General features: G+C 51.5%; 1 protein-coding gene across 1 annotated transcript; it reads left to right on the top strand.

Annotated features, from left to right (window-relative positions):
• The first annotated feature begins 480 nt into the window (after positions 1-480).
• Positions 481-4,562, top strand: SMIM45 (small integral membrane protein 45). The gene is made up of 2 exons (XM_074391272.1): positions 481-1,520; positions 3,279-4,562. The coding sequence occupies exon 2, from the start codon at positions 3,293-3,295 to the stop codon at positions 3,497-3,499; it is 207 nt and encodes a 68-aa protein (XP_074247373.1). The 5' UTR covers positions 481-1,520; positions 3,279-3,292; the 3' UTR covers positions 3,500-4,562.
• The last annotated feature ends 8,086 nt before the right edge of the window (positions 4,563-12,648 follow it).

Genomic DNA, 12,648 nt, shown 5'->3' with positions numbered 1-12,648 from the left:
GTGGGAGTATCACCTGAGCCCAAGAGGCAGAGGCTGCAGTGAGCCATGATCACACCACTGTGCTCCAGCCTGAGTGAAAGAGTAAGACCTTGTCTCAAAAAACAAAACAAAACAAGCCCTCTTTGAACTCACAATCACCCCCCTTACCCCACATATGCTGGAAAGGACCTGTCATACTTGAAGAGCCTCTAGATGTTCCCCAGAAGTGTCTGTGGTGGGGGACCTAGGTCCTGAAGCCACCTCACCCAGAGCCTTTCCCCACTCCCCATTGGGAACAGATTCCTGAGGGAGGTGGTTCCTGGAAGCCTCTTCCCCGCCCCACCCCATGGGCCCTTGGGCTGTGCTCTCCTCCTGAGACAATAGCCCTCAATACATTGCAGACACCTTGTCTATGGCGGGGGCAGGTAGGGGGGATCCGTGCTTGGGGAGGTGGATCCCACCCCCAAGGTCAGCCCTTGGCTTTGAATTCCAGCTTAGTCACTGAGAAGCTGAGGGCTCTGGGAGAAAGGGAAGGCCAGCAGCTTCACCCCTCTGCCTCATCCCAAAATGGGGTCTCAACACCAAGTGAGCTGGGAGTACTGCAGGAAGTGATGTGTGGGGCTAGCCTGGCAGATGGGAATGCTCGGTGCCTATGTTGGCTCTATACCAGCCGGGGGTGCTGTGGGTAGATAAGGCAGAATGGGGAGGGGCAGCTACTTTCGAGGGTCATGAAGCCAGGCTAGGGCTCTGACCCTGGCATTGCTACTTTCTTGCTGTGTATCAGTGAATGAGAATCAAATGAGTTAATATAATCAAAGCATTGAAAACAGTGTCTGGGACATAGTAAATGTTTGAGCCAATGTGTCTGAACACTCAGTCTTGGTCTTGGTTCTTTTTTCTATAACATATAATCCCCTTGGCTCTGCTCTGCTAGTCACTGATTCTGTGTCCCTACCCACTTGCTAAAGACCCCAGTCTCTCTCTGCTCCCAAATGCTTAGTCCCTCAGAGTTATCAGCCACGATCCTCTCCTCTCTAGGCCCACTGGGCTTGGGATGCAGCAGCCTGCTGGGTGACTTGTCCTCCCCACATTCCCCCTGTCCTGCCGCCCTGTCATCTGCTGTACCACGTGCACAGTACCAGGGATCCAGAAGAGAAGGCTGGTTGCCAGGACAACGGAGGATAAAGCCCTTGCTCTGCCAGGCTGCTGATTGGCTGAGACAGGTCCCACCTCCTGCCATCCTGAGAGTGGGGACTAGTGGGGAGGGTCTCTGATGGGCAGGGAGAGGTCCCAGGATGTTGAGCTAGTCCAGGACTGCCCCCTCCTGGCCCACTCAGAGTTTCCGGGTGTGAGAAGCTCCGTCTCCCGTGGGGGGCATTGGCCTTGCCCTATCTCTGCCTCCAGCATTCAGGGCGGCCACAGATGGCAGTGTCTCTGGGGACAGCAGCTGCGAATGAGTCCACGGGCCGACGCTGAGCTGCTCAGGCTGAAGCGGTGTGCTCAGCGCAGAGCCCCCGGAACTGGCATCTGCAGGGCGTGAGGTGGGTCTTTGGGCACACGGAGGGCACCAAATGGTGCCAATGGCTTGGGAGGTAGGGAGAGGGGCTCTGCAGACTCATACTGTCTCAGGACTTTGGCTGAAATGAGGCTGTAAAATTCCATGTAGATCATCTGGCAACCCCCTCTCCACCCTGTCACTGTGCATAGGGAACCCTGAGTCCCAGAGAGGGTGAAGAAGGGGCCAAAGTCACACAGGAGGTCAGTGAGTGTGTTGCTTTTCCACCTAGGCCAGTTCCCTGAGAAATCAAACCAAGGAGTCCTCAGAATGCCTGGGATTTTGTGCACAGGGCTGGGAGAGGTTGGGGGCACTTGGTCTCTATTCCACAGCCCCTAGCATTGCAGCTGAAATGGCTTCTGTTCTGCCCCAGTCCCCCATTCGCATGTTTGGGGGCCTGGCTGGGCCTGGGCAGGGGGCATGAGTCACCTTGAACACAGTCAGGTCAGACTGGAGCAGCTATCCTGCCTGGGAGCTCCTTCCCTACCTTCGCCAACCCTGGCAGCACCAGGCAATCCTGTACTCTCTCCGCCTCCCCAGAAAGGCAGCTGGTTAAGAGGTGCTGGGTCCTACAAGCTCCCCTGCCTTGGCTATGCCAGTCACTTTGGACAATCAGTGCACTCTTCATTTTACTCTTCCACAAATAGGGGTGGGAGAGGGGCTCTGGATGGATGTAGGTCAGAAAGCAGCATCTCTCCCTCCCCTGGGGTCATAGCTCCCCTCACAGTCCCACCTGGGAGTAGAGAGACAAGAGGAGCTGGAGTTTGGAGACAGAGGTCAGAGGAGCTAGGGCATCTCTCCAACCTGCCTGGAGTTCTTTCCATTTATCCCCCTGCTTCCATTCCCAGAAGCAAAGTGGGCATCTTCTCATTTCATCCTGCTCATGTGCCTTTCCCTGCCTTGGAGGGTGAAAGCCTCAGGACATCGCTGGGGTTTGGAGTCTAGCTTTTTCCAGTTGGGTAACCCAGGGCAAGTTAGTGAGCCTGTCTGGGCCTCAATTTCTTCATCTGTAAAATGTGGATAGTGACACTTGTCCCATAGGTCTGTTGTGAGGTTTGTGGAAGTACTCAAATAGTGCTCTCCCTGCTGGGCAGGCAGAAGTGGGCTCCTCACCCCACCCCTTTCTTATAACTAGGGAAAGTTGGGGGTGGGTTCAATGGGCCCTGCGTCATCCTATCCCTGGAGGAGATGATCTATATATTTTTTTTCTTTCTTGAAACAGTCTCACTGTGTCACTCAGGCTGGAGTGCAGTGGTGCTGTCTCAGCTCACTGCAACCTCCACCTCCCAGGCTCAAGAGTTTCTCCTGCCTCAGCCTCCCAAGTAGCTGGGATTACAGGCAAATGCCATCATGCCTGGCTAATTTTTGTTGTTTTAGTAGAAATGAGGTTTCATCATATTGGTCAGGCTGGTCTCGAACTCCTGACCTCAGGTGATCTGCCTGCCTTGGCCTCTCAAAGTGCTGGAATTACAGGCATGAGCCACCATGTGTGGCCTAAGTCTCCTTCTTAAAGTGTGAATAGGAGTTGGGTGTCCCCATGGCATCGGGACAGCTCTGTGCTTGCCCAGGAGTCACCATGTGGTCTTGATGAGCCATTCACCCGCCCTTGCTCTTCTGGACGTCAGTCTCCCCATCTGTAAAGTGATGCTTGGGCCTCTGGTTCTGTGAAGCCTGCGGGTCTCCCTCTGGGTGGGCGGGACAAGGGGCACCTCTGCTGGCCCTCACCCACCCTGTGTCTCCGCAGCCAAGGCCGCCGCGATGCCACACTTCCTGGACTGGTTCGTGCCGGTCTACTTGGTCATCTCCGTCCTCATTCTGGTGGGCTTCGGCGCCTGCATTTACTACTTCGAGCCGGGTCTGCAGGAAGCGCACAAGTGGCGCATGCAGCGCCCCCTGGTGGACCGCGACCTCCGCAAGACGCTGATGGTGCGCGACAACCTGGCCTTCGGCGGCCCCGAGGTCTGAGCCGGAGGGGACCGGCGGGCAGCACCGGATGCCTTCCCCCAGCCCGCCTAGCTGGGAGACTCCCAAGGCAGAGGGAGGCTGGCCTCTTGGCCCTCTGGGCCATCCCTCTGCAGCCTGGGACTTCCCAACAGAGGCCCCAGGTGCTCTGGGAGGACGCTGGCAGTGGAGTTGGGGCACCCGGGTGCCTGGACGAGTTGCTGCCGCCGACCCAGGGCTTGCTCTCCGTGTCAAGCCAACTCACTCGAGCCCACTCTCCCCAGCTCAGGGGCATCCTCTGCTGGACCCCAGTGCCTTTGCACTGCGCAGCACTCCGCCCGCCACTAGAGTCAGGCATGACAATAGTTGCCTGTCCTGAGTCTCCCAGGCCCTCATTTCTTCGTGGAATACCTAGTTTCCCCACTCAGCTCCCCTGCCTCCACTCAATGGCACCAGCGCTGCAGCTTTAGGCAGCAGGCGTGGAAGCTAATCCAGGGAGAGAACCTAAGAACCTCGCTTGAAGGGATGCCAGCTTGGGCCAGCCCAGTCCTACTACACAGGGCTCAGGCTTGGAACTGGTGAGACTGTGGTGGGGACATGCAGAGGGGTAAGACTGTGGGGGAAGAGAGGGTTGGGAAGGAAAGAGAGAGGAAAAAAAGTCTGGGGGAGTGGGCAAACATGGGGAGCTGAGATGTGTATATGTAAGAGAGTGTGGGGGCTCCAGGCAGGGTAGGAGGTGGTAGAAACAGGGTGAGCTCCGTGGGCTGTGTGAGGACTATCCATATGGGTCCTAACCCCGTCCCTCTGCTGGACGTTCCTAACCCTTCCCCCTCCCCAAGACTGAGGTAGCTGGTAGGAACCCTGCCCTCCCTCCCCTTCCTGTGCCACACTTCTGGACCAAGCCCAGCCCCCTTGAGCCAGGCCCTGCCAGGTGCCATGCTCACCCTGGAGCCCTCCTCCTGTGTGGAGCCTGTGTCGTCCCACTTTGGACACAGATTGGCAACCTGTGTCACCTCACCCCGCCCCGCTTTGCTGGGGCTTCCATCTTAATTTATTCCCAATAATAAACCCTCCATGATGATCTCTGCAGGACTGTGTCTTTTCCTGAAAGGAGGATCATGTCTGTCAACTCACTGGGTTCTCATGAAAAATGTGACAGCTCCATAGTCCCCATGTTAGGGATGGAAACACCAAATCTCAGGGAAGGTAGACTGGGGCTTCCTAAGAGCAGCAGTACTGATATTTTGGACCAGATCACTCTTGTTTGTAGAGGTCTGTGCTGCCCATTGGAGGATGTTTATCACCCCTGATCTCTACCCAGTAGATGCCAGTTGCACTTGCCCCCTCTCCTGTTAGGACAATAAAAAGTGTTAACTGGGCTGGGCGTGGTGGCTAACACTTGTATTCCCAGCACTTTGGGAGACCAAGTGGTGGGTGCATCACCTGAGGTCAGGAGTTCAAGACCAGCCTGACCAACATGAAAATGAAAAGAATCCAATTCTTTTCAGCTGGAATGCAATGGCATGAGCTTGGCTCACTGCAACCTCTGCCTCCCAGGTTCAAGCAATTCTGCCTCAGCCTCCCAAGTAGCTGAGATTACAGGCGCCTGCCACCACACCCAGCTAATTTTTAAAATTTTAATGGAGATGGGGTTTCAACATGATGGTCAGGCTGGTCTCGAACTCCTAACCTCAAGTGATCTGTCTGTCTTGGCCTCTCAAAGCGCTGGGATTACAGGCATGAGCCACCATGCCCTGCCAAACTGCCTTAGTTTCTCAGAGAGTTAGGGGTGTGAGGCTGGGATTAGAAGCTCAGTGCAGCTCCCGTTCATCAGAAAACTGTTTCCCAGCCATGGTCAGGGGCAGGACTGAAAAGGGCCCAAGCAGATCTAGTTAGGAGTGATCATTGCAAGGAACAGAAACCTGACTCACTTAGCTTGGACAACTAGGCCAGATACCATGAGGACGCTGGGGTGTTCTGGCCCTTTAGGACGGGAAAGTAGTAGTGGACTTAGAACTAGAGCCAGGCACGCTGACCCTGTAGGAGTCTTTCTCTTGTTAGTCACCACTATCACACCCTCAGCATGGAAAACATAGCAGCCAACTGCTGGCAAGTTCTGTATCTCACAGTTTCAGCCATGGGAATTACCAGTCCCTCGCTCTGTCCCCAGTGCAAATATCTCAGGAGTGGGATTCCTTGTCTTATTTTAGGTCAAGTGTCCATATTAGGCCAGTCATCCAAGGCTGAGGCAGTGTCCTGTGAATGGTCCAGCGTGGGTCGTTTCAGAACAAGGCAGATCCCTTGGGATGTAGGGAGAGGAAAAGGCAGGTTTCAGGAGAAATGTAAACTCCCCCACCCCGAGCCTGACCTCAACAGAGTGTTTTTGGAGGTAGATTAGGCTCGACTGGCTGAGCAAGGGAGGGCCCCTGTGCAATCTGGCCTGCAGCCAAGTTTGATTTGTCCTACATAGTGTTTTGAAAAAATGCAAATTAGTTGCCAACATTCACCAGTCAGGAGATTTCACACTAGACACTCCTTTTTTGACTCCTCCTTAAAAATAAAAATTCTAGCCACACAGAGTCTGAAGTGTAAATGAGCTTCACAGCCTAGGCAGGGAGGGTGTCGACTGTGACCCCCTCCCTGGCCTTGAGGTGGCCAGTCCTCTTCTCAGGAGGGCTGCCTCCATTCAAGGGCTGCAACAAGATTTCTCACCCTAGGCTGCCGACAGAGCTGGGTCTCAGGGAGGGTGAGAGATTCATCCAAGCCTTCTGCTCTCCAACCTGGATCCTTTCCCAGGCTTCTCTCCTGGGCTCATTATATAAATGTTTATTTACACCTGTTCTTCACCTAAAAGATTCAAGAAGGTTTCAGTTGAAGGAGTCACATAACATGGAAGTAAGGAGGAAATATTTTAACTCTGACTCCTACTGTAATGCTGTTATTATTACTTGTCTCTAAGCCTCCTGGCAGCCAGAGGAAAAGGGGAGACACAAAGAGATGTTGGTTTTTTTTTTTCTTTTTCCTGTTTTAGAAATGGGGTCTCACTATGTTGCCCAGGCTGATCGTGAACTCCTGAGCTCAAGCAATCCTTCCACCTCCCAAGGGATTATAGGTGTAAGCCACCAAGCCCAGACCATTTTTTTCTTGTTATGTGATGGAAGAGATTCATTCTTCACAAAAGACAATTTTTTTTGTTTTGTTTTGTTTTGTTTTTTAGACACAGTTTTGCTCTTGTTGCCCAGGCTGGAGTGCAATTCGTGATCTTAGCTCCCTGCAACCTCCACCTCCCAGGTTCAAGCGATTTTCCTGCCACTAGCTGGGATTACAGGCATGCACCGCCATGCCCAACTAATTTAGTATTTTTGGTGGAGACGAGGTTTTGTCATGTTGGTCAGACTGGTCTCGAACTCCTGACCTCAGGTAGTCTGCTCGCCTTGGCCTCCCAAAGTGCTGGGATTCTAGGCATGAGCCACGGCACCCAGCGTTCTTCTGGTTCTAAATATGAAAAAGAAATGTCTCAGGTGGGATAGTAAAAGCAACACAGTGGAGGGGCGGGAAGGTTTGACCCAGATGGCAGAGCCTACAGAAACAGGCCATTGCCTGTAGGGGCAGGATTTCTTTTCCATCTGCCAGGGTATGCCAGAGGACTGGGCTGAGAGCAATTCAAGGTCAGGCCCTGACAATAGTAAATCCTAAAAAACCGTTTATTTAAATTGCATATCCTTGGCCAAGTTTCCTGAGCTCTCAGAAACACAACTGATTCGCCAAACATTTCTATGTCAGGCATGGAGAATCTCAGATGATTAAATCCCACACAAATGTCCCCTGCCAGTGTCTGGCCTTACGCTCAGCTCCTGTCAGGTTCTCTGTAGAGCCTTGTTCATTTTCATATCACTCCTGCCCTACCTCCATCACTGGGTGGTGGCAAATGTTGAAGGAGACTGTGGGGAAGAAAGCACAGTATAAACGCCGTGTATCATGTAGCTGTCCTCTTGAACCCTGCAGAGACATGTCACATACCTAGGCCTGGCACCAAGAATGTAATGGCAAAGAACATGTCCCTGCATCAGAAGAGCTCACAAATTGGAGGTTACAGAGGTATAAATAGACAAACTATTTATTTTTATTTTGAGATGGAGTCTCCCTCTGTTGCTCAGGCACTGAGTGCAGTGGCGCGATCTCAGCTTACTGCAACCTCTGCCTCCCAGGTTCAAGCGATTCTCCTACCTCAGTCTCCCGAGTAGCTAGGACTACAGGTGCACTGAAACCCCATCTCTATTAAAAATACAAAAATTAGCCTGGCTAATTTTGTATTTTCAGTAGAAACGGGGTTTCACCAAATTGGCCAGAATGGTCTTGATCTCCTGACCTCGTGATCCACCCTCCTCAGCCTCCCAAAGTGCTGGAATTACAGGCGTTAGCCACCGCACCCAGCCTATTTATTTTTTTTTGAGAGGGAGTCTTACTCTGTTGCCCAGACTAGAGTGTAGTGATGTGATCTCAGCTCACTGCAACCTCCACCTCCCAGGTTCAAGTGATCCTCACGCTTCAGCCTCCCAAGGAGCTAGGACTATAAGCATGTGTCACCATGCCCAGTTCATTTTTGCATTTTTAGTAGAGACAGGGTTTTACCATGTTGTTCAGACTGGTCTCAAACTCCTGACCTCAAGCAATCTGTCTGCCTAGGCCTCTGGGATTACAGGTGTGAGCCACTGTGCCACGCCAAAAGACACATCATAAAACTGTACCGCAGCAAGAGAAGTGCAGAACTAAAAATGGAACGGAAGAAGTACCTAACTCTTGGGGAAGGGGGCTGTCAAGGAAGGCTTCCTGGAGGATATGACTGTTAATCTGGGTTCTGGAGGTGGAATAAGAATTTTCCCTGCAAAGGGAAAAGAAGGCTGCAAGTGTTAAGCCATGGAGGCCAGAGAGAACCTAATCTTTTTTGAGGATTGCGAGTGGTGTGGCTGAAACACAGAACGCAAGTGAGCCAGTGGCAGGGGGTCAGGGGGATTGAGCAACCAGAAGGTGGCTTTTCAAGGACGGCTTAGACCCAGGCAGAGAACCTGATGACCTTCCCATTACCACCTCCTCCAGGAAGCCTTCCCTGGCCCCAACAGCAGCTTTCCCCATTACAACGCCAATCTTATGTTGTGATTTTGTTCACGTCAGTGGAAAGGAGAGACCGCATCTTCTCATCTTGGCTTGCAGCCTGCCTGGCACTGAGCAGGGCCTCCTTGAAAGCTTGCTTGTTGCAAGAATGGGGTTAGTTTCTTTGGAATTCCCGCCACGGGTTGCCTGTCTGCTTAGAGACCATGATTTCAGAAAGACTTGGAAATTTCCTGGGCGTCAGGGTGTGTGCAGGTTTTTAAAATGCTTTGAGAGGTTTTGCATAGTCCTGGGAGCTTTCCCAGCATCTGGGAGCTGTCAGGATGGAGAAGGGCAGGTGTGTCAGGGTTTGACCCAGAACAGGAGGACAGGAGGCGAGAATGTGCAGGGTCCCTGAGTAGGAATGGCTGCAATGTTCGGACTCCAGGCCTGGAGGGTGGCACAGGCTCCTCATTGTTCCGCCCCCTCAGTTCTCCACACTGGCTGAGCCGGAAGGGCTTCAGAAGGCTGAGAGACCAGCTTTAGGAGAAGGGCAAAGACTTCAGGCTCCCTCAAAAGACCATGACAGTCTCAGTCAACCACCCTTATAGAGAACTCCTGGCAGACAGAGCTTTTTTCTCCCTCCCTTATAAGGTATGAGGGGCTCAGTATTTGGAGTCTGGAGACCCGGGTGTCCAGGTACTGATTCACTGTGTGAACCTTGGCAAGTCCACTTCCTTCTATTTCTGCAGCTATAAACAGCTGGAACTGATGAGGAAGTCAGAGGAAATCATGGAGTGTACATTAAAAAGGAAATCAGAGTGCTAAGGCAACAATTTGAATGGCTAACATGGACTGAGCTCATGGACTAGCAATTCCCCGTTGCATTTTTTGTTTGTTGTTTTGAGACGGAGTTTCACACTTTTGCCCATGCTGGAGTGAAATGGTGCGATCTTGGCTCACTGCAACCTCCCCACCTCAGTTCAAGCGACTCTTCTGCCTCAGCCTCTCGAGTAGCTGGGATTATAGGGACCTACCACCATGCCCAGGTAGTTTTTATATTTTTAGTAGAGATGGGGTTTTGCCATGTTGCCTAGGCTGGTCTCAAATTCCTGACCTCAGGTGATCTGCCTGTCTCAGCCTCCCAAAGTGCTAGGATTACAGGTGTGAACCACTCGCTGCATTTGTGTGTGTGTGTGTGTGAGAGAGAATTTAGCTCTTGTCGCCCAGGCTGGAGTACAATGGCATGATTTCAGCTCACTGCAACCTCCCCACCTCTGTTCAAGTGATTCTTCTGCCTCAGTCTCCTGAGTAGCTGGGATTATAGGTGCCCACCACCATGTCCAGCTAATTTTTGTATTTTTAGTAGAGACAGGGTTTCGCCATGTTGGCCAGGCTGGCTTTGAACTCCTGACCTCAGGTGATTCACCCACCTGAGCCTCCCAAAGTGCTGGGATTACAGGCGTGAGCCACTGCACCTGGTCCTATTGCATTCTTTTTTTTTTTTTTTTTTTTTTTTTGAGACAGAGTTTCGCTCTTGTTACCCAGGCTGGAGTGTGCAATGGCACGATCTCGGCTCACCGCAACCTCCGCCTCCTGGGTTCAGGCAATTCTCCTGCCTCAGCCTCCTGAGTAGCTGGGATTATAGGCACGTGCCACCATGACCAGCTAATTTTTTGTATTTCTAGTAGAGACGGGGTTTCACCATGTTGACCAGGATGGTCTCGATCTCTTGACCTCGTGATCCACCCACCTCGGCCTCCCAAAGTGCTGGGATTACAGGCTTGAGCCACCGCGCCCGGCCTCTATTGCATTCTTATAGCAACTGTGCAAGTGGGTCCTCACTACTGTTCACCAAAAGTTTCTGGCTCTCCCACGGTCAGCACATGGTAGGATTAAACTTCCCTGCTTCCTTGTGATGGGTGAGGCCTTAGGACTAGTTCTGGCCAATTAGTTGTAATTAGAAGTTAGTACAGGCTGAAGCATTTAATGGCTAGCCCACAATTTGTCATTCCCTCCTTACCTCTGCCACATGACTAGCAATGCACTAAAAGGCAGCCTGGGTCCTAGAGGTAAGAGGGCACAGAGCAAAGCCTTAGCTGACTCAAATTACTGTGGACACAAGACATGGATGAGAATCAATGTATTGTTGCAGCCGGACATGGTGGCTTGCCTATAGTCCCTGTACTTTGGGAGGCTGAGGTGGGAGGATTGCTTGAAGCCAGGAGTTAGGGACCAGCCTGGGTAACATGGAAAACCCTGTCTCTACAAAACTTAGAGAAGTTAGGCCAGGCACGGTGGCTCACGCCTGTAATCTTAGCACTTTGGAGGCTGAGGAAGGTGGATCACTTGAGATCAGAAGTTCGAGACCAGCCTGACCAACATGGTGAAACCCCATCTCTACTAAAAATACAAAATTAGTCGGGTGTGGTGGCGCATGCCTGTAATTCCAGCTACTTGGGAGGCTGAAACTGGGAGGCGAATTTGCAGTGAGCTGATATCATGCCATTGCACTCCAGCCTGGGCAACAAGAACAAAACTCCATCTCCCACCTCAAAAAAAAAAGAAAAAAGAAAAAGAAAGAAAAAGAAAAATTAGCTGGGCATGATGGCACATGCCTGTAGTCCCAGCTGTTCGGAAACCTGAGGTGGGAGGATCACCTGAGCCTGGGTAGGTTGGGGCTACAGTGAGCTGTGATTGTGCCACTACACTCCAGCTTAGGTGACAGAGTGAGACCCTGTCTCAGAAAAAATAATAATAATAATAATCAATGTGTTGTTAATCAGCCACTGGGATTTGGGAGTGGTTGTTACTGCAGTATAACTTAACTTATCCTGACTGATATAATCTCCGTTTTACAGTTGGAATGGGAGCTCAGGGACACTGACTTGTTTAAAATCACATAATTGTAACAAACCCAGGCTTGAAAGACTCCCGAGCCTATGCCACTTGTCTGGGAGGCCACCACAATGGTTTTGTGGTTGAGTGGAGGCCTCTGTTCTCTGAGGCGAATTCCAGGCCTATGGATCTCTCCTTTGATGGGGAAGCACCATACATGTAGATAGGAGATGGCCACTGTCACTTTGGTCCCCTAGAGGGCAGCTGAACCTTGGCCTGTAATTACTGGACAGGCAGCTTCCTCTAAGCCTCTAAGCAGGGTAGATGGGCAGGAGGATGCAGAGATGCACAGACTCAGGCCTTGCTCTCAAGGCCCTAATAGTCTGGCAGGGAGCAAGATGGAAGAATTCTGCATCTTGAAGTAGAAGAGACCGACCACATGAGGGCATCTGATCCCTATTTAATTTAATTTAATGTATTTATTTATTTTTTAATTTTTTTTTTGAGACGGAGTCTCACTCTGTCACCAGGCTGGAGTGCAGTGGCATGATCTCAACTCGCTGCAACCTCCATTTCCTGGGTTCAAGCAATTCTTCTGCCTTAGCCTCCCGAGTAGCTGGGATTACAGGTGCACACCACTGTGCTGGGCTAATTTTTTGTATTTTTTTTTTTTTTTTTTTTGAAACGGAGTTTCACTCTTGTTACCCAGGCTGGAGTGCAATGGCGCGATCTCGGCTCACTGCAACCTCTGCCTCCTGGGTTCAGGCAATTCTCCTGCCTCAGCCTCCTGAGTAGCTGGGATTACAGGCACGCGCCACCATGCTCAGCTAATTTTTTGTATTTTTAGTAGAGATAGGGTTTCACTATGTTGACCAGGATGGTCTCGATCTCTTGACCTCGTGATCCACCCACTTCGGCCTCCCAAAGTGCTGGGATTATAGGCTTGAGCCACCGCGCCCGGCCATTTTTTGTATTTTTAGTAGAGACGGGGTTTTATTGTGTTAACCAGAATGGTCTCGATCTTCTGACCTTGTGATCCACCTGCCTCAGCCTTCTAAAGTGCTGGGATTACAGGCATGAGCCATTAGGCCCAGCCTGATCCCTATTTTAAAAGGTAACTGAGTCCCAGAAGCACAGGTGAATCTGGTGAATCATTGGCCAAAGTGGGGAGAGAACCCAGGGCTTCTGATTTCTGTCCAGGGCTGCTTATCTCACAGAGATCATGTAATCCAATGTGGCTGGGCCCA

Source organism: Saimiri boliviensis, chromosome 21 (genome assembly GCF_048565385.1).
Source record: "Saimiri boliviensis isolate mSaiBol1 chromosome 21, mSaiBol1.pri, whole genome shotgun sequence".
In the NCBI taxonomy this organism is placed as follows: Eukaryota; Metazoa; Chordata; class Mammalia; order Primates; family Cebidae; genus Saimiri; species Saimiri boliviensis.
The sequence above is the reverse complement of the archived record's forward strand: the minus strand, read 5'-3'. Positions and strand labels throughout refer to the sequence as shown.

Coding starts and splice junctions, on each gene's coding strand:
- SMIM45 (XM_074391272.1), top strand. CDS start 3,293: ATGCCACACTTCCTGGACTGGTTCGTGCCGGTCTACTTGGTCATCTCC.